At 43.0% G+C, this 21,558-nt stretch overlaps 1 protein-coding gene across 6 annotated transcripts in view; it reads left to right on the plus strand.

Annotated features, from left to right (window-relative positions):
- FARP2 (FERM, ARH/RhoGEF and pleckstrin domain protein 2) overlaps window positions 1-21,061 on the plus strand; it is a 73,724-nt gene extending 52,663 nt beyond the window's left edge. For 2 of the 6 annotated variants that reach the window (XM_062611147.1, XM_062611148.1), the window contains exons 14-28: window positions 2,565-2,743; window positions 6,741-6,830; window positions 7,874-8,007; window positions 8,983-9,064; window positions 9,594-9,831; window positions 10,875-11,005; window positions 11,836-11,904; window positions 12,280-12,369; window positions 12,723-12,743; window positions 13,022-13,104; window positions 14,397-14,515; window positions 15,185-15,348; window positions 17,592-17,699; window positions 18,470-18,621; window positions 19,373-21,061. In XM_062611147.1, coding sequence (XP_062467131.1) covers window positions 2,565-2,743; window positions 6,741-6,830; window positions 7,874-8,007; window positions 8,983-9,064; window positions 9,594-9,831; window positions 10,875-11,005; window positions 11,836-11,904; window positions 12,280-12,369; window positions 12,723-12,743; window positions 13,022-13,104; window positions 14,397-14,515; window positions 15,185-15,348; window positions 17,592-17,699; window positions 18,470-18,621; window positions 19,373-19,463 — 1,751 coding nt within the window. In that variant the 3' untranslated portion in view covers window positions 19,464-21,061. Of the gene's footprint in view, window positions 1-2,564; window positions 2,744-6,740; window positions 6,831-7,873; window positions 8,008-8,982; window positions 9,065-9,593; window positions 9,832-10,874; window positions 11,006-11,475; window positions 11,546-11,835; window positions 11,905-12,279; window positions 12,370-12,722; window positions 12,744-13,021; window positions 13,105-14,396; window positions 14,516-15,184; window positions 15,349-16,632; window positions 16,773-17,591; window positions 17,700-18,469; window positions 18,622-19,372 lie in introns of those variants that run through there. The other 4 variants (XR_009963303.1, XR_009963304.1, XM_062611149.1 and 1 more) reach the window with 4 other exon arrangements.
- The last annotated feature ends 497 nt before the right edge of the window (window positions 21,062-21,558 follow it).

A 21,558-nucleotide genomic window follows, 5' to 3' on the forward strand; every position in this document is an offset into this window, starting at 1 on the left:
ACATGGATTCTTCCTTTGCTGTCCTTCCTCAGGAGAATAGAGGATCACTGTACATCTAAACTGCTTGACTGGGAGCTCCCCCCTTGCTGCTCTAGTGGAGAAATACTGTTGGATTATGAGAATGAAAATTTCAGTACATGCTTGTAACGTCATCTGCCAAGATACGCCATCAAATTGATTTTATATCAAACACGTAAATGTTAGCAGGAAGCTAACCCAACTGCTCCTGACATTTTATAGTCCTTTCTAGAAAAGCCAGCTTTCAGAAGTCACATGGACCTTGGAAAGGTTCTTTGCAGAATTTGCTATTTTAAGTTGACAGCTTTAAGTTGCAGCTCCTTCCTGAATTCGTTATTGCTTTTGTCTTAGGGAAATACACATCAGGGTACAGGGTCTCCTCCTCTAACTCTTGGTGTGCAGGGAGGGTCACTCTTGTCCCTGAAGAAGTAATAGGCATTTGCATCTGTAGGTTTGCCCCCTCTCAGGCGGTGAGGAGAAGCCCTGTGCTTTGGCATCTTGGGTGCTGGTTGTTGTTTCAGGCTTCTTGAGGAGCTTCATGTGCCTCTCATTTTCATAAATCACTCTTGCTTTGGGCAACAGGGTTCTTGCTGTCAGATACAAATGAGCAAGTGTTTGAAATGAGTTTAGTGGCCAACTTCTTCTGTTGGAGGTGATAAAAACTAGAATAACTTGATTGAAATAGCCAGGCAGGGGAGTTTGGAGCAAACTAATATCCCTTTTGTTCCCCTGGTATCCGAACATTCTGTTTGTCCAGAAGCAATTCAAGTTACAAATTCTGGAACATGTCGCAACATCGTGTTAAACTCCAAGAATTTAAAGAAGCTCCTCACTTGCCATTTTACTTGGTTTTAAGCTGTTGTTTCAGCATCCCTGGCATGTAAAAGCAAACTTCCAATACGCTCCTGTCCCCACAGATATGAAACAAATGCCAGACGTTGTTGCTTTCCAGTAGTAATATTAAAAGCAGTGGGAACAAAGAAAAGGCTCAGGCAGACACAAAAATCTGGTCCAGAATGACTGTGCTCGGCCAGTATGTTAATAGTTAACTCCTCCGCCTCGATGATCTGAATCTCTTCCAGGTGACTGAGTGCAGCACTGTTTAGCTTCCTGCGTTTGTCAATGTGAAAACACGCACTCGGGCTCCCTCGCCATTGTCAAGCTGCCGGCGCCTTGCGGTGGTTTCGCTTCTGAGCCAGAGAGCAGCAGCAGCAGCAGCAGCTCCTGCCAGGAAGGAATCAAACAGCTCCTAACTCCTTCTCCTCCGGCACGCATGCCCTGTCAATGTGTCAGGAGATACTGGAGAGTTATAGGGGCCGGTTATTAATTGTTTTTCATTTAAAGCCTTTTGGAATGATTTGTAGCTGGTCTGGGAAATGATAGGTTGGCAAGTTTTGCGTCGCCGTTGATTTTTCCTGGGTTTCATTCAGGCAGGTGATTTAGCGCTTGCTCCTGCTTGTAGCACACAATGAAATCATGCTGGGGAGGGCTGTGAGCATGGCTGAGTATTTGAGCAGGGTAGTGAAAGCTGTAGGTACTGAAGTGCTTGATTCAGTGGCCTGATCTGACAAAGCTTGTCTGTTTATTGTAGGGAAGATCAGGGAAAAAAAACACATAGATAGGTGATGTTAGGTAGGAATTCTGAGGGCATTGTGGGAGTACCTGGAGTGTCTGTGACCCTCCTTTGGTCACAGAAAGCAGCAGGTATTCCTGAAAAGTTATTTTCACAATGAACACCCAAGGGAAGTCTGCAGAAGAGAGGAGAGCAGCTACTGTTCCGAGGGTTAAATTCACTGTAACAGTACCTTAGGTATTGGAAATCTCTAAAGGTTCCACAAATGAAATAATAATAAAAAGTCTTGACAATTAATAAAAGCAAAGCAGGACAGGTTACTCCTGCTTCAGACAGGTTGTGCCATGCAAGAGGATTGTGTCCATCCAATTAATACTCAGTGCTGCAAAATTGTTTTCCTTTTGAGATCAGTAGATTATTCTGGTCAAATACTTAAAACAGCCAGGAATGAAATCTCTTGCACGTTCCCCTTTTGTATAGCTATCGATTTGCCTCTCCCATTTGTATGATTTTGGAGATTTCTGAATGTATTTCTAATAATGAGCTTTTACCTGCTGGAATGGAGAAGCAGCAGAATGATTTGTCCCAGCTTTTTGCTGGAGGAAAAAGTAATTCTGATTTTTAAAAAGAAAAATTAAAAGCCGTGTTCTTGTTATTGCAGTATAATCCAATGTTGCAAACCCTGGTGCTGCTCAACAAAATCCAGTGGAATACGAGCATTTTGTTGAGACACGAAACAATTTATCCTTTACCTAAATGCGCTTGTAAAGGTGTCTGCCAGGTAACAGCTGGGTTGCAAGGAACACTCAGTTTGCTTTGAGATGCATGCTTCAGTTTTTGGATGTATATGTCTTCTTTTTTTTTTATTTTTGCCTTTTAATAATGTGAGATTGCAATTAATGCTTTACAATAACTATGTTAAAAACCGTGTTCTCTCCTTTTCCACTCCATCTTCCTGTTCTCTTCCCACCAGGCCTCCCAGTGGACCATTCTCAGCTCTCTTCCCTCGTGCTGAAGAATCCCCTAGGCTTGAACCCGACATTTCAGGTGAACTTGAATGCAGCTGGCCAGGGTTCATCTCCTCTTCTGAGTCCTGTCCTTAGTGATGCTGGTGGTGCCAGGGTAGAAGAGGATGATGAAATGAAACGTAAGGTAAAACAATAATGTGACAAGGAAAGTGATGGTTTCAGATGAGGAGCTGTGCTTGCTGTCACTTAGTATTGATTGCATTACATGTTGTAGAACAGATGTGTTTGGTGGTTAGTGTTAAAAACTCCAGTGCTGAAGGTTTGGTCAGGTCTGTTTCTCACTGTTGTGATGGGAATCTCCACTGATGTCTTGGCATAGGTCTTGTCTTGGCTTCTGCTGCTGGGACCAGTGTGCTTAAGTGCTTGCAGGAGAGAGGACGGTTTAACCAATAACTGAGAGTTGAGATGGAAACAATCCAACTCTGTGGGTTGTTTCCACCCACCCACCCCCAATTTTCAGCCTCCCTATCTCATTTAGACTTTTTGAGATAGAGTTTGTAGCATTGACAAATCGCTCTGCTGTTAGTTGTCCGTGGTTTTTCTTTTTTAAATACCTCCTCTTGTTTATCCTTATAGCAGGCATATACATGGAAAATACACGCAGTGATTGCATTGTCTCTCCTAAATGCTGAAGCCCAGTGTGATATTTCAGCAGCTTGAGTTCTCATTCAGGCTGAAATGAATTTATAAAAGGATCTTGAAAGAGAACTTTTTTATTTTAATTGGTCTTAAGCTTTGTCATTTCAGAGACTTCTAAGGTTTTGATGCCCATTTGACTACAGTATTTTAACTTAAACAAGCCCAGGCAGAAACTGATGTTAAATGGGTTAAATTTAACTAATTGAATTTCAGCAGTTTTGCAGCTTTATTGTACAAGGAAAACATCTTAACAATAGTTCTATTAATAGGGGACTGATTTTAAGGGTAGTGATGCCACTGTATTTCCACCTGGTTAATCAGGGCATTTGTATGTAAACTCTTCAGCTCTTAACAGTGTGGACTTTCTACTCCATGCTGCCATGATGTTACTGTTGCTGTAGAAAGCTGCAGTTTTTGTTGCTTTTTGAGTCACTGCTTTCTTTCGTTTTACTGGTAAATGTCTCCTTTTCTAATGGAGGTCGATTGTAGTGATCTACTTGGAAAGTGCATAGGAGCTGGGCTTTTATGGTGTAGGTTTTTTTGTTTTGTGGTTTTTTTTGTTTTGTTTTAGGTTTTTTTTCTGAGTTCCTCACACCCAGAGGTATTTTTATCACTACTGAAGTCAAAAGTTGAGCAGTTTTTTCTGTGCATGGACTTACTCTTTTATTAGTTTGTTTCCAGATTTGGTAGTTTTGTGACACTGTAACATAGGTACAAGGCAGGCAGGATGGTCTTTCTTAGTCTCATAATCCCTTGGGTTTGGCCTTTATGAGTTCAGACCAGAGCTTTTTACTCAACACAAGCAGTTCACTTCGTGTGAGCTGCATCTGGAGAGTGTTTGAAGGTTTCCAGGTGGGATTGTGTGTACATAGTATGTTGAAACACTAGTTTTTCCAAGTGGGGATATTTGCCCAGATGCCTGCTATGGCTGTAGGAATGTTTTCTTTGGACTTTGGAAGCAGACTGATTCCTTAGAGAGTTCTTGTGTTTGTTGTTTTTTTTTTCAGTCATGGATTGATTTGCTTTCCTCTGGCAGCACCTCACCAGTAGTAAAGGCGTTTGGCAGGGCCTCTGTTACACTGTGACAGCCTTCCACTTCTTGGTGCTTCTGGTACAGGGTCTGCCTTGCAGCTGCTGCCAGGACTCAGCACAGGGGGTTCTGTTAGGCCCCGAAACACTGGAAAAAAAGAAAATTAAGGGCGTTAGATTTCAGCAGGGAACAATTAAGAAAGCAGCAGGAACTTCAGGGAATAAACCCAAAGGGGTGATGAAGTGGGGAAGGAGAAAGGAAGAAGAGCTTGGGAGATGAAAAGCATCTCTGTGCCTTAGTCAACTGGAGAATAAAATGAAAATGTGCAGAAGTGCTCAAAGGAGATGAAAAAGATAGCCTGTGCAATCTGTGTAGAGTGTGAGGTTGTGGGCACGGTGTATTTGCACATGCCCTCACACTCTGTATGTTCTCAAGGATGAAACAATACAGAAAAATGTTTGGGGGAGGGGGGGGGGAACCAATCAAGTGAGGCTCAAAGGACAAGGTGTGAACTGGGGACAGGCAGGGTCTTTTCCAGAGTTCTCAGGAATGTAGTGGATGATGTACCTCACTTGAGAGTAACTCTTTAAGCAATTGTTTAAATGAGTAAGAAACAATGGCAGGTGCACGTGAGCTAGGAGGCTTCTGGGGAGTCCAGGGTGAAGAGGTGATGCTGGGAGAGGAAACGAGCAGATATGCGTGTGTGCAGTGATGTAGTGCAGAGCTCGCAGCTGGATTGTCTCTGCCGTGGCTACAGAGATGAGGCTCCCTGTGATCTGTTGTCACAGCCTGTGGTTGATTCCATACCCAGTTTTGTTTTGCCTTGGTGAACTCTGTGTTTTCCATGGAAGTTAGTCCCTTAAGGGCACTGTGCACTATAGTATCCTCTGCAGAGCCCAGGAGGCAGCGTACACAGAGCTGTGTTACACAAAAAACATGCCCATTAGCAGTAATTCTCATATAATGTAAGAGACTTCTGAAGTTCCAGCCAAGCTAGTGTGTGTTGTTCTGTTGATTTATTAGGAGGGTGTTCCATGACAGGTAAGTGTACAGGAGGAAGGCGGTAAGGGAGATAAAATGGCTGTGTCACCTGTCTCCAGGGAGGTCGGGAAGATGATGGTCCTATCCTTTGGGAAGAGGCTGCTTGAGAAGGATACCCACTGAGGTTAAACAGCATTTTGAAGGTTTATGACACTACAGTCAGGCAAATAGCCCAAGAAAATATAAAAAATACCTGAAGCCAAGATGAGTTAGGACTTTCCCTTCCACCATGTACCTGAGACAGGTACATTAAAGTTAAGAGGATGGCTATGGTGTGAATAGAAGTAAGAATGTGGGAGTTTGTCCTCTGGTTCCTCTAGGGAGGGTGCTGATGTTGGGACATGGAATCTAGCGTGAAGTAACCTGAAACTGGCTAGATAGTTTCTCAAAATTAATTATTTGAGGACGCACACCTCCAGGGATTCTGTGTGAGTAAGATGGACTCAATGGATATATCACTGAGCAACCAGGAAAACATCTCCTCCATGAGCATTATTGAAATGGAGGATTTGGAAGCATTGAGTAGCTGTGCTGACAGTGCTGGTGGGCATCTCAAAAGTATTTCTCAAAAGGGAATTCTTTATTAATCTGGTTCATACAAGGAAAAGGGAGAAAAAAAAGTCAAAGCTTTGTTACCCTCAGGAGGAGCTAAGATGGATGCCAAATTTTGACATAACTCGAATGGGTTTGCTGTCATTTATTTTCACCAAGCAAGGATTTGACACAAAACTGCAGCACAGCATAGTGCGCTGAAGGGCCTAAGCATCATCTTAGCTTGAAATGTGATTATTTCCTTAGTATTAGTTATGTGATTTATTTTGCTGTTGTTTTCATAATGTATGTTTTCATGCTAGCTCTGCTTTTGGTTCATTGCAGCTGCAGAACATCTCTTTTCACTCTTTCCTTCCTTTGTGCTTCCATGTCCATTCTGTCTTCTCTTTTCTTTAAATAGCAGCTCTGGAGCCTGCGGTTGATGTAGTTTGATTTTTATGTTTTCTTAGCTAATTATTACAGTCTTCAAAGGGTTTGAGTGAAAGCTATAAGTGGAAATAGAATAGTTTTGGAAAAGGACTGTATTGCAAATCTGCTGTACTTCGTTTGAGTAGGGAATTGTTTAAAACCTAGGAAGATTGGAATAACTGTTTCCACATTTTTATAAAGTGCTCCTTTGATTTTTGAAAGTTCATGTAACTGATATATAATTGACTAATTTCTTTCATAATCTTGTAATATAAGTAGTATTTTTTAGTGAAGTCAGTATTGGAGAATATGATACTGAATACAGAGATGCCCTGTTAGTAATCAACTGCTCCATTTGCACACAGCAAAGGGAAATGTATGTAAGGTTTGAGCTTGTGCTTAGTAATATTTGTATTTTAATACTTGATTGATTACTGTGTATTCTACCCAGCGCTGCCCAGCTGACAAGGCATACTTCATAGCAAAGGAGATTCTTGCTACAGAACGGACATATTTAAAGGATCTGGAAGTTATTACAGTGGTAAGGGGGTTTAACATTCTTTAATGATGTTTTTTTCTTAACAGATTTGTAATTGTTAATTGGGGAAACCTTGGAATTCCTTCCAGATATCAGAAGAAGGAAGTCCTATGATAAAGCCTAATCCATGAGCCATGTAGCTGTTACCTTCCTTGTTACATAGGCCCTCATGTGGGGGAGCAGTAACTTCTCTGGACTTCCATGGTTAGCTCCAACAGCTACATCACATGTCATTTTGATGTCTTAGGCAAACTTTCACACACAAATGTGCAAATATGTTTTGCATTCAACTTCAGTGATAGTCATTGCTGTCAATTCTGCTTGTAATCTCTCTATCAGCTCTGCAGAATTCCCTGGGGAGCTGTTGTCTTTGTCCCTTCAGAATTGCAGAGGGTGTTAATGATCCTTAGGGCTTTGAGGAGTTTTGTCTTTTTTTGTTGCTTCTTTTTCTTTCTCTTCCTTTTCCCTTCCTTTCACCCAGAATGGACAAGTGAGTCCTTGTTTGGAGGACAGCTTGAGCTTCCAACTGTCTTTCTTTAAAAGCCTTTGTTCATGTAGTCGAGGTTTGAACACTTTGACTGTTGCATTCCTATGAGCTCTAGTTTTAATTTCATCAAAGAGAAGCATGAGTCCCTTAATTCTGTGTGTCTTCAGCTGAGGTATTCTCTGCAAGATCAATGAGCATCATTTCTCTCAGATTCCTCCTAGAGGCTTCCCAGCACTTCTGCTGAAAGATGGGGGAACATCTGGTACCTCAGAGGTTTGGGGTTTTCTTAAATATTTTCATTCCTTCCAGAAAGGGAACGGAAAGCAATAAAAAAATTGCAGTGTGTGACATGCAACAAGATGTCTCCAGCTACTGAATAACGTGCACAGGACTTTTAAGCTTTTCCAGATTACATCTTCCCTAATATTTCTTCTTCCTTCCTGCTGTTTCCCTATGCACACACTTTCTCCTCCCCCACTGCTGCAGGAGCAGGAACTTTTATGGTAGCAATTAATTTCTTCAATGGAGAAATGTGTCTCATGTATGCTTTTTCCGGCAGTGGTTTCGCAGCGCAGTCATCAAGGAGAACGCTATGCCAGAGGGCCTGATGACATTGCTCTTCTCTAACATAGACCCGATTTATGAGTTTCATCGAGGCTTTCTGAAAGAGATTGAGCAAAGGCTATCGCTCTGGTAAGCATTAATAGTGTGGTGCCTGGGCAGTGAGCTGGGTGACCTTTTCCTATGTCCTCACTTCAAAACTGTACTTAATCTCTTTTTGAACTGGTATTTCTGTGTAAGTGGAATCAAGGAAAAAGTCTTTATAGTTTTTTAAAAGGTGCTGAATACATTTTGCAAAGGCCATTTTTCAACTACTGCCTTGTACATAATATCATAGAATCATATGAAATGTACTCCAGATCAAGGTTTTTGTCGTAACTTGGACTGAAAAAGACTCTTAAGATCATTGAGTCCAACCATCAACGTAACCTGGTGTTGTCTCTGTAGCCTTAGAAAAGAGAGGAAACGCAAGGCCAAAAAGATGTGTGTGTTTTTCAACACCTGGTTAATGAATCTTCAGGTGAAATCTAGGAAACACTTGTAATTAAGACTTGAGTTCAGTTCTTGCAGCACAGTTTATTTTGAAGAGCATATTTCCATTCTTTTAATCTTTGTATTACTTTCTCCTGACCTGAGATGTAATGTATTAGAATACAATTGCCATTCAAAAGGGAGTAGTTAACATTGACAAAGTATGAATGAAAATAAATGTGGGTGGGATCATGATATGATATTTTTTCAGAAGTCTGAGAGGTTAAGCTCCCAAACAGACTTTTGTTTCAGACAAGTTCATTTCTGTTCCTTTCATGGTTTTCTAAGCATGGCTTTGTTTGCTATTTCATACGGCTTCCATATTTCTGTACCAAGTTTTCGGCCCAAACAGTGAGATGGGAATGTCATGTGGCTAAAAATGGATAGTGAAGACGTTAATGTTAGTACTGCTTTCCTTAATTTTACTAAAAGAGTCTTTCAAATGCACAGATACCCAGGAAGCGTTTGTTAAAGTTTATGTCTTGAAGAACAGGGGAAGGTGGAGGGAGAAAAACAAAATTTCTTGATCTCCCGTGTACTGCGCTGCCTTATTTTTTCTCCTTATGTGTATTTCAGGGAAGGAAGAACCAATGCTTACGTGAAAGGAGATTATCAACGCATTGGAGACGTCATGCTCAGGAATATGCGTACTCTGAAGGTAGATAAAGGATTAAAACAATGGACTCTCGGAATTGTTGAGTCAGTTTTTTCTTTGGTCAATGATGGGGGTTCAAGGCTTGGCACTTCCACTAAACCTGAACTGACTTGCAAATAACTGTTGTTGATAAGCAAGTAAAAACCCCATGAATACTCACAGTAAGGTGTTATACCACTGTTGCTTATCTAACCACCTATGTTTACCCTCAGGAAAGGTCGTTCAGCAGAAAATAAAGAACAATTATTTAATTAGCTTCACTGTGTCTTCTCTGTTTGCACACCTTGAACTCACCCCTGTGGAGACACTGTTTCGTAAGGGTGTTTAATCCAAAATAGAAATACTTTTTTAACTGCAGAGTAGCTTCTTCTGAAATGAGGTCACCTTCGCTTGGAGTGCCTTCATATGGGACAGTTAACGCTTGTCCTGTCGTAGTGAAGTAATGATTCAGTAAACATCAGAGAGTGGTTGCTTTTTCTTATTACATTAATATTTTGCTTTGACCCAAGTGAATTTTTGTACGGTTCAACAGGAGTTTACCAGTTATCTGCAGAAGCATGATGAGGTCCTGACAGAACTGGAGAAAGCAACAAAACGCTTAAAGAAGCTGGAAATGGTGTATAAGGAGTTTGAGCTTCAGAAGGTTTGCTACCTGCCCCTCAACACATTTCTGCTCAAACCAATTCAGAGACTGATGCACTACAAGTTGATCCTGGGAAGGCTTTGCAAGCACTACACAGCAGAGCACCGGGACTTTGCTGACTGTCGGAGTGAGTGAGCTCTCAGCTGTATACGTGCTAGGCAGAAACCAATTCCCATGTACACACAAAGTTCTGCCTGTACCCTGGGAGAGAAAAGCGTTACATCCACAAATTCAGTGTAAATGCTTTTTCTCCATTCAGGACTTCTAACTCTCACCATTCAGCTTCATGGAATACGCAGGAACTTTAATTTAGATTGTTGAAAACACAACTGCATAGTGAATACTGTAATTTAAACATCCTAAAAAAAAAAAACAACTAGAATATACCAAGTAGAATAGCAGAAAACTGGCAGGAGGCAGCTTAGTTTAAACAAAATATTTAAAAAAATAGTGTTTAGCTTATGTTTTAAAATTAACTTTGGTTTTCTTGAAGGTTTTGGTATCAGGTTTCCCTACTCTCCTACCATGCTCCGGTGCAGGGCTCCTAAGCTTTTTGCAATAGATAGAAATTTGCCTTAACTGCTGGTTTGGAAAATGCAAAAGATAACTTAGATATGGACTGTTCTCTTTGCATGGAATTAATGCTTTTTCTGGCATTCATAGAATCCCAGAATGGTTTGGATTGGAAAGGACCTTAAAGATCATCCAGTTCCAACCCCCATGCCAAAGGCAAGGGCAGCTTTCCACTAGACCAGGTTGCTCAGAGCACCAGACAGCTCAGCCTTGAACATTCAAGGAAATGTTTTTCTCATGGCTAATCTTGATGGATCTTAGTGTTTCAACTAAAGCTGGAAATCAGTCCTTTTCTTGTCCCCTTTTTTAGCAGGGGGTTTGTGTGCAGGTGTTTTAGGAACTCTTTGTTGTTAAAAGTAAGCATAGGAAGAAACATATGAGAAGCATAGGAGCCCTATGCGGTTGATTGCTGGTCTCCATTTTGCCCCTAGGTAACTATAAAATACGCTTTAAGAAATTGGCAGTAGGTCCCTTCCAAACTATTCTGTCCTATTCTAAACCTGGCTATAAATTTCAGATTCAGTTTTCCAGGGATAAAATTGGTGGCCTGGGTTTGTCTGCTCTCTTCTGATCCCCTCGGTGCCATTTTCCTTATAGATGCACTGAAGGAAGTCACGGAAATGACATCTCAGCTGCAGCACAGTCTCATTCGCCTGGAGAATTTCCAGAAGCTCACAGAGCTGCAGCATGACTTGATTGGTATAGATAATCTCACAGCACCTGGTAGAGTAAGTACTTTTGTATAGTCTCCAGAGCCTTCGTTATTTTTATGTCCAAGGAAGTGCCTTTGAATGATGTACTTGCCATCACTGCCTCTCTGTATTATGGAACAACTGTAAAGCCTTTGTGTAATTGTCTTCATAGTAGGTCCCATGGAGGTCTTGATGGCCTAGGGAATAGATCAAAAATGCTTCTGCTTAGACTCTGGCTATAGTTTTGTGTTTCCAGATACTGTGTACACTGGGGTACCGTGCTCTGTGTTTGGGTGGGAAGCTGTATGTCATGTACTCTATTGGAAATCCACTGCCAAGTCAGCTTATGTCTGTCTGGTGCAATCTCTGTCTGTTAACTGAAACTGCATGGAGAGCGTAGTGATGATGAGAGCCACATCACTGGGCAAAACTGGTATCAGTGACTCTCATTTTCTAGTACTTTGTCTAGTTCCTGCTTGGGTTTTTTGTTTCTCTGTTTTTGATAGATATACTGAGCATAAGTGCAGGAGCATCGCATATGGTTTTGGGATGCTATGGCAATCACTGCAGTGGGATGTAAGTGTAATAGGTGAACTGGTGGCATCCAACAGGAGCTCTTCTCCTTTTCCTTCTCTTGCTTCATTGATTTAAATGCTGGTTGCACCAAGGAGCTGATTCATTCTGTTACAAAACAGAAGGAAAGGTGTCATCTGGCATTTAACAAATCTGTTTAGTGATCATTGCTGGGCACCAATCAACATCTGTATACTCTGGGGAAAAAAAGAACCATTAAAATTCTCTGTGTTTGGGAAAGATGAAGCTTTATCTAACTTCTTATTTATCTAACTTCTTATTTTCCACTGCAGGACTTTATCCGGGAAGGTTGCTTGTATAAGCTCACTAAAAAAGGTTTACAGCAGCGGATGTTCTTTCTGGTGGGTGTTGCTTTCATAAACCCAAACTCTTCCAAGATAAAGTTGTGAAAGTGTGATGAAAATCAGCAATCAGAGCTGACAGCTCACTCTATGGGATTTTTAGAGCTGGCGTGATTGTGACAGCACTGTCTGTTCAGCTGGTTTCCTTAATGGCATGTAGTTTTAATGGAATTTTACGGATTAATTGCCTCTCTTATAAGTAAAGAGTGGCTTTAAGGAAATGGGGCCAAACTGACTGAGAAATGGCAGTTGTTGGGTTTTTTTCATGCATTTACAGTGGTCTTTAAGCAACAGATTGTTTAAAAGGATACCAAAAATACTTGGCCCTGCCTGCTGTCTCCAGAGGACTGATTGTATTCTTCCTGCTTTTTTCAGTTCTCGGATATGTTACTGTACACAAGCAAAGGGGTTACAGGGACAAATCAGTTCAAAATTCACGGACATCTTCCTCTGCATGGCATGTTGGTAAGTGCTTTCAGGTTGCATCACAACGTCAGGGAAATTTGCCTTGAAGCAGATTGAGGCATTCTTTCAGGGCATGAGATCCAAAGCCATGAACTGCTCTCAGGCCAGTGACAGCAGTCTGTGTGTCAAACATTTATCTGCAGGCAGTAGGCTTGTTCCTTCCATCCTTAGCAAAACAGCTGGAGCACACCCTCTTGACCATTCATTTTCAGGCTGCTGAAAGAGGCTGATCTGGAAATAGGGATTTGTCCTGGCATTTTCTCCCTGTACACACACCTAGGCATCTAATCAGTCCTCCTGTCTGCCCACCCCCCTATTCTAATGGGACTGTTCTTTCTGTGTTTGATTTGCAGCTGATAGTGCTTGACCCACCGGTAAGTAATAAGCTGAATCCTGCTCAGAACCCTCTTCCCCTGTTGGATGTGGTGGTGTGCTGCTAGAGCTGTGGCAGTAGAAACACACAATGTAGATTTTCATAGAGAGCCAAATTAGACTTGAAATAGGTGGTATTCATAAAAATGTAGCTGTTCTGCACTTACTGCAACCGGGTTGTAATTGTATTTGACTCAAATTCCTAGCTAGCCAAGGAGGACAGGTTTAGGGTTTATCAGTCACCAAGCAGTGATGAGAAAAACCTTTTCTTTTTGTGCAGGTGGAGGAGAGTGAGAATGAATGGGCTGTCCCACACTGCTTCACCATCTATTCAGCACAAAAAACCATAGTGGTGGCAGCAAGGTAACAACATTTCTTTTCCTCAGTTGCCTGTAGGTTTGATAGATACGTTCTCCAAGGTGTTACTTTTTGGTTGTTTGCTGCAGAGCCAGGGGGTGTTTTGTGCGTTCTCTGGAATGCATGACTTCAAAACAAACACAGGATGCTTCACAACTCCTTTACCAGTGTTGTGTTTTGAGAACAAATAAGTTACCTCACGAAAGGGTGTGTTACTAAGCACACAGCAGCAGCAAATAACACTTGTATTGTTATTGCCATTGTATTGTTTTCTAGTTAGCCAGTTAACAGTACAGTCCTTTAAACAACTGTTATAAAGCAGGAGACAAAATGAAATCTAAACATACAAATATTTGAGACCTAAAAAGAATTAAAATCAAGAACATCCTGATGAATATAAGGAGGGGAGAGTTCCAGCATGGATCTCATGAAGGAAGCTGGGAAGGGAGAGATAAAATTAAAGGCTGATTTGGAGAGGAAACTGGCTCCTTTTCAGTGTAACTTGTCCCTGTGCTGTGAGTTCGGTGCCTTTTATTACTTTATATCTGAAATATACTTAGGATGGCTACTATACATATAGCTCTTCAAACAGCAGTTCTACACACAGGGAATGTAGCCAGAGGTAAAAAAGAAATGCTGTGGCCATTTCTAAAGGAAAACCTTATGCTGTTGCATACCAATGAATATAGATACATATATTTGAGCTGTAAAGCTCTTGCGACATAATAATGGCTTGAGCCATGGATCTTGTAATGGAAACTATGTGGGGTTAAGATATCACATAATAAATCCTATGTCCCCTTTAAAAGCTGTACTGTCTTTCAGGTTGCCTCTTATCCTTGAAAAAAATGATTTCCAGGGTGGTCATGCCACCCATCTTCAAAATGCTTTTTGAAGTGAAAACAAGATCTTGTGTTTGAAATAACCCATCAGCTATGAAGCTGTCTGTATGAAGAGCAGTGATGCCTTAGACCGTGTAATTCCTCTTCTGAGGCTGATAGTTCCAGAGGAGAATATGTGACCCTTTGGCTGTCTGTTCTCTTTGCTGTAAAGTCCAACCCTTAAATGGTTATTTTATCCTTGTTTCAAGGCCTGAAAGTAGAGGTGAAGGCTGTATGAGACCAGCTTCCTATATGCAAAGCTCGTGTGTTGGGGGAATTTGTATTTTATTTTTATTCGTTCAATGCAAAGGGGCTGCTCCTTCTTGTGGGCAGTGATTTGTGCCTTCCGTCAGCACACCAGCACTCCGCCACGGCTCCAGGCTGAGGTGATCTCAGTTTGCACTGTTCATCTTGCAGTACCCGCCTGGAGATGGGGAAGTGGATGGAAGACCTAAACATGGCAATTGAAATGGCCAAGAAATCTACTGAGAAATCTGACATGCTTCTGGAGAACTCAGTATGCAATCGCTCCAACAGTAAGTGCTGTTCTCTGCCTTTTTGAAAAGCATCAGTTGTCATGTACTTGTCATCTTTCCTATTGTGAGCTTGACTACGTGGATGGTGTGGGTTTATAATTTGTGTGGTAATTGGGAGTTAATTGTGCTTTTGTTTTAATCAAAAGAAATATTCTTGTCTTCCTAGACTGATGTTCCTGGTAACTTTCAGTGCAGCAGAGTTGTTGATTTTATAATGTCCTTTATTCATCTCTTACAGAGATTTTTCTCAATTTAAAAATGTAGTATGTTTTCTTGCCCAGAAATGGGGTGGGTTTGGAGATCAACTTTTGTAGTCCAGCATTCTTATGCCTGTCTCTGGTGTTGTTATGGATGTGCTGAAACAGGTTGTATGCCTTCTTGGACCACTTCTTGCTGTTCCTCACTAAGGATTAACTGAAGATGAAATGTGTGTGGGGGTTGTTTGTTTTACACAGTATTGAGTCAGCTGCCCCAAGCAGAGCTGAGTAATGAAAGCCAGAACAGTCTGCTCAGAGTGGTCTTTTGGAGCTTTGTAACCAGTTCAAGTTCATGTATTTTAAACCTGGATCATAGGAACTAGAATATTTTTTTTTTCTCAGGAATCCCTGCTTCTCTTGCTCTTTGTATTGCACAGTTTTCTTAAACCAGTACTGAATTCTCCTCCCCCAGGATCCTCTGATGAGGTCTCTCTAGAACAGGAGTCCGAAGATGACACACACTCTTCTCGTAGCTCCTTGGACAGGCAGAGCCACCACCGTGCCAACACAACCATGCACGTGTGCTGGTACCGCAACACGAGCGTCTCCATGACTGACCACAGTGTGGCTGTTGAGGTACCTGCAGGGAGCAGCACTCACGTCTCACTGTCCATCCTGGCTCTCTCAGCCACTGCTCATCCTCCACTCCATCTCCCATTTTGACTTGGCAGCATCTCTGCACCCATGGGAGATCACGGGCTATTAAAAGGCCACTGCATGCTTGCCCTCCTCTGTGCATGTCTGTGTCTGCATACACATGCTACTGTCTCCTTGCAGCAGGGTTTTGCTTCAACAGAGGCACTGAAGGAGGCAAATATTAGAGGAAACTCAGGCTAACCTAGGACTGACTTGTTCCTTTGGGTTTCATCAGCCTTGCTGGAAGTTACCTACCTGTGATCTTTCCCTTTAGAGACTGACTCTGCTGTACTGAGGTCTGGTTAGCTATTCTGCTACATCTAGAATTAAGAAGAGAATCTGACTTCTCTGACCTTCCCTCACTGGCAGTGGTGAGCAGCAAGCATTAGAAAGTGCCATTTTACAGCAGTGTTGTGTTATGCTGAACAGAGACTTAATATGTATCTGCTAAGAGGCTGTTACCATGGGTCTTACCACTCAGCATGGCTTCATGGCACACTGCTGGCATGTTTTCACACTGAATCCTACAGATTCAAGAGAGATGACTGTTCAGCGCTCCTTATGTAGAGCACTGGTTGCACCAGAACTGCAGTTTCACTTGAGGTGGCAGTTTGGCAAGGTCAATTGAGTAGGACTCCTTCCTAGAGGCTGGAATGCTTGGAAGACTTCCAGAAGTAAGAAGGAACCTAAATAACATGAAGAGAAAAAGGAGGCCACTAACTAGACAAAGAGTAATGGGGGAGGGCGCTGCATCCTTGTATTTGTGCCTTTTTACCTTCCCTGCCCTGTTCTTAAGGCATTTTCTATTCAATGAAAGGAGTTAAAAGTTGGGCACTGAAGCCCCTGGGTTTTCATGATGTAGAAAGCACATCTATCGGCTCAGTTAAAGAGGTCCTAGGGATTGGCTTAGGATACAGAAGTTGGGTGCTTTAGCTGGCAAAGAAAGTGGTTTCTATTGGAGGGAACAGGCCTTCCTTTCCCTGCTGATCCCCTTGTGAAAGGCACCATCTTACTGTTCTGTACCTGGATAATGAGACCACCCTGCTACAGACTCTGGGATTAAGTGTGTGAGTTCTTGCAGCTCCTTCTCGCTTTCGTCTGTTCCATGTTCTAATCCATCTTTTATTTTTCACAATCCATTTTCCTTTAACAGATGCCTTTCTTGCATCACTTCTCTTATCCTAACGTTCTGTTTTTCTTTCTCTCTTCCTTTTCTCTGCTCAGTTTTCTGCTCTCTTGCTGTTTCTCCAGAGCTTCCTCCTCGCTATTTGCTGGGTCAGGCCCAACGGCCCAACACAATCACCCATGTTTGTTGGTACCGGAACCAGAGCCTATCCCTGTCTGATTACCTGTGCATGATCCAGGTAAAATGCCTGTCAAGTTCTGTGCTGGTGGGGACGAGCCATAAGATGCCAAGGAAAATGTATTGCTGCTCAGTTTGTAATTGCTCAGTGAGCCCACATGTGCTGGTGTGAGGATGTCACAGCAGCAGAGTTATAACTTTGATATAGTATTTCCTCTTGTTTATGCTTCCCCAAATTGTTCTCTATGTATAAATCTACTGCATATCCTGTCTTCTCTAATTAGAAAATCCATTTGCTGTCATTCCATGCCATAGGTTTCCTTATCCCACTGTACAAGCACTGGGTGACTGACTCCAAGCCAGCAGTGCTCAACTTCCTGCAGCCTGCTTGCCACGCTGGGCTTGGCTTTGCACAGCTGCCACGTGGCACCCTCTGTTTCCTCTTCTGCTTAATTTTCCTTCTCATGCAGTGTGCTCTATGTGCTTTTTTCTGCACATAAAAAAAGGTGGCTAAAGGGATGGACACCGTCCTGCTGTCACCGTTCCCCTGACCACAGAGGAGAGTGGCTGCTGGAGGGATGAGTCGGTGCAGCACCCTCCTGACATTGCGCTGAGATACAGCGAGAACTTAAACATAAAGGGGAACTTGCTGTTAATGGAGAGAAATCACTGCCTGGTTTATAAGAAGTTAGTTGTGAATTAGTGAACTGAAGATACAGTCACTCAGTTGCCAAGTGAAATATCTGGGAGGCCTTTCACAACAGGGGAGCGAGAGCAGGAGCAGTTGTAGGAGCCTCAAGCTTTTTATCTATGGCAGCTGCTGTCTTTTTTTGAAGGACAAGTGGCCCGTGGTTTCACAGGAGTTTTCATTCTCTGCTAGAACCAGCTCTCTGGATACTTGCTGAGGAAGTTCAAGAACAGCAATGGCTGGCAGAAACTGTGGGTCGTCTTCACCAACTTCTGCTTGTTCTTCTACAAAACGCACCAGGTGAGCAAGTGGGTGGCTGCCCCGTCCCTGGCAGTGTTCAAGGCCAGGCTGGACGAGGCTTGGGGCAACCTGGGCTAGTGGAAGGTGGCCCTGCCCATGGCAGGGAGTTGGAACTGATTGAGCTTTAAGGTCCCTTCCAACCCAGACCAGACTGGGATTCTCTGATTTCCAATTCTGTTGATGGTACTGACCTTCTGTGGGTGAGGGGGAAAATGTCACCTCCTGCAGTGACTAAAGGAGGTGAGGGAATCAGCAGCGTTTTGTCCATTTCTCTTCCTGCTGGGCTTAGCAGTTAAACAGGCATCAGGGATTTTCCTGCCTGGGGTGCAGTCAGTGCCTGCTTTGTAACAAGCTGTGCTGCAGTGCAACTGGTGCCTCTTCCTTTTATTAACCCAATAAACTGTGTTGATTTTATCCAGGTTTCTTGCCTTGAGGGCACATTTCTTTTGGGAGGGATATTTTAACTTTTGTGTCAGATCTGTGCTTGGAGTTCCAGAGAGAGGGAGTGGAGGAGGAAGGGGGAACCCGGGAGGCAGCAGTGGATAGGGGAATAGAAGCAAGTAACTATAAAACCAGTGAAAGGAATGGGGGAAGGTTTCATTATAAGCTGTCAGAGGCCTTGCAAAAGATAAAGGCTGCTTCTCCTCCTGCTTTGTCCTAAATAATACAAAGGTATTAGCTGTACGATACGCAAGAATGAGTGCAGGTTGGGATGAGCTGGGTGGCAGGGGATGCCTTGCACTAAGGGCTGGGCTGTTGGGCTGTTCCAGGACGATTATCCCTTGGCCAGTCTCCCACTGCTTGGCTATGCAGTCAGCACTCCTGTGGAGGCAGACGGTATTCAGAAGGATTATGTCTTCAAGCTGCAGTTCAAGTCCCATGTGTATTTCTTCAGGGCTGAGAGCAAATACACCTTTGAGAGGTAATTTTTGGCTTTCCCTGTCTGTCTAGGTGTTTGATAATATCCTGTTAACTCACTGGTTCATCACCCCACTCTTTCCTCCTGAAAACAGGAGTTGTAACACAAGGCTGAGAGCAACATGTGCAGTGCTGCTTTTCACTTTACTTCCCCTGTAACAATGTTTAGCAGCGCTGTTAGGGCTTCCACACATGGTCCAAAGTGAATCATGTTTCAAATACATCATGTACAAAGCTTTGCTGTTACATTAGCTGTTGAAAAGCCTTGCACTGTGTCCTGCCATGCAGGGTAGTATTGGCTGGTTTGGACTGTGTTTTTATGGAGAAGGTGGCACATCATACTTCTCCCTTCCTTGGGAGAGCATCACACCTTCATAAGCAATGTACGTATCAGCTACCTGAGCAGGGTAGTGCTTTTTAAATCCATTGGTTTCATGTGATTTCAAGGAGAGAATGTCTAATTCACAATGGATGTACACTTAGAGAAGAATACAGTGTGCTCGTACAAGAGCTCTCTGGAGCTCAAAGCACTGTTACTAGGTTGTTGCTAGGACAGGCAGCCATGTTCTGCAGTGTATTTACCATATCTCAAGCTATTCATTTGAAGAATTAATTTCCTATAAGACTTGTAAAAGAAAGGAGGAAAAGTGGAACTTTTGTGGTGTTTCGTGAAAGGGGTACAGCTCATAATGGAAGGAAGAGATGATGCATCTGTGAGTGAGGAGTTGAGCATTTCTAATGTCCTTTCTTGCCAGGTGGATGGAGGTGATCAAGAGAGCCACTAGCTCTCCAGCCAGGTCGAGCCTGCTGCTTCCAAAGGATGAGAAGGACAGTCACACAGACTGACATGGGGCAGAGCTGGATCTCTGGTGTAAACATCAACAGAAGAGGCAGATGGAAACAGGAGTCTCTGGAGCTGATAAAGCAAAGAACCAGGAGGCTCATTTCTACCTGGTATGGAAAGTGGGAGTTGAAGGAGTTGTAGATGGTGATCACATCCACTACCAATGGTATGGAAGAGGGTCAGGTCTGCTCCAGTTGAACCTACTTAAGAGAGAACCTAACAACTGCAGAGCTTCAGTGTGCACACATCACGGAAGGTTTATTGTTCCAGTTGTACCTGTACAGTAACACCCTTGCCTGCCTTGAAGGCACATGCCTCTTGGTTTTACTTTTTGACTGAATGGTCAGCATATATGGGAGAAAAATAGCAGCTGTCAGTGCTGCAGTTGGCTCGCAGCTGCTGGTGCCAGCGCTGGCTCCCAGAAGTTCCCTTTCCCCTGATGCTCAGCATGGTTGGCTGTACTGCTGCTGTTCTTGTCAGCCTGCTAGCACAGTTGGCTCAGACTAACAGGGGATCCACAGATGTATTAGCTTAAACACAGTTCATGTCGATCAGAAACTGCAGATCTCATAGAACAACTCTGCTCTTTGGCAACTGCCATGGCAGCAGTTTTCCATGGGAAGTGGGAGGAATAAACCTCTGCTGAGCTGTTGAGGTTTTGCTATATTGTGGGTCGGTACAGGTAGGGTGATGGTTTTTCCTCTGAACTCTGATTCTATGCTGAGAGGATCAGTCACTATTCTCATTTCACGTCTCTGGAGTTTCTTTATTCTGTAGTAGGCATTACTTAAGCCATGGGATGATGAACACGCTCTCCACCCTGATGCAGGTGATGTTTTCAAGGCATTTAAGCAATACAGGAGAACAAGCTTCTCTGAAAGTCACTTACTTGTGCTTGTGTCATGCAAAGACTCCTGAAAATCCCTATTCTTACCTTTAAATTTGGGGCAGGATCCATCTCCTGTTTCTAATGAAGGTGTGAAAGTCACTGGATTCCAGTTGGAGCATCAGTGTCTGTGGACTCTATTAAATCTGAAATGTTTGCGGTTTGTTCTGGTTTTGTGAAGCTGTTACATTTGGTTGCCTCCACAGAAGGACTGAAATAAGCAAAGTGCCACAAAATGCTGTTGGATGTGGCTTTGATGGGCTCTAGGGACTCTGCTTTTGTATTAGACAGAAAAGTATTTGCGTACTAGAAGGAACAATGCAATGGTGCAGTGAAAGAAAAGGAAAAGCGTCGCACACTGGGAGGATGGAGGAATGTGGAGATCCTGTGAGAACAGGAACTACAGAGGCCAGCATGTGCATTCTCCAAGGCTGTTTCAGGTTATGGTCTAACATGTGTGGGATGAGGACTGTGGGTTCCAGAGGGATTTTCCAGACTGCTCACTTGGCATTCACATCCTAGAGAAGATCAGATCCAGCCTTGTCCACCACTGTCACAATGACCATTGTCCCATGTAAGTTAAATGTACCTAATTTATTAGTGTCTTTTTAAAAATGTTATTAACTGTTGTAGGTGTATACATGTGGATTGCTTAGGTATGTTATAATGCAGCTGAATGTGACTGTTGGAAGTAAATAGCATCTTGGTATAAAACTCTCTCAGCCTCTTATTCCTGAGCCCACCATCCCCATCCATGGCCACGCTCATAGGAGGATGGACAGCATCTATACAGAAACATTGCTTTTCCTCAGGACTGAAGGAAAAGGTTTCACACTTGATCAATGAGTGCATTCAGTGGTTTTCCTGGAGGATAGTGACAGTTGTTTTGTCATGGTCACATACTGGAGGCTGTCAGCAGGAGCGTTTTCCTCTTTCACTCACCTACAGTAGCAGGGCTTTCTAGCACCAGGATTTGAAATACTGTCTTTTTAGAGTGTTCAAGTTACTCAGCAAGACTGTGGTCTGCAGTTCACACAGCATCAAGCAGCAGAGGGAGAGCACCAAGTCAGAATGATGTGGAGGAGGTGGCAGAGCCACCTTTAGTGGGCTTGTGAGTGCCACCAGGCTGGGGGAGCTGCTTCAGGACTGACAAACACTGTCTGAAATTAATAGAATCACAGGGTGGTTTGGGTTGCAATGGACCTTAAAGC

Source organism: Pezoporus occidentalis, unplaced genomic scaffold (assembly GCF_034315485.1).
Source record: "Pezoporus occidentalis ecotype Australia unplaced genomic scaffold, CSIRO_AGI_Poc_V1 ctg151, whole genome shotgun sequence".
Taxonomy (NCBI): Eukaryota; Metazoa; Chordata; class Aves; order Psittaciformes; family Psittacidae; genus Pezoporus; species Pezoporus occidentalis.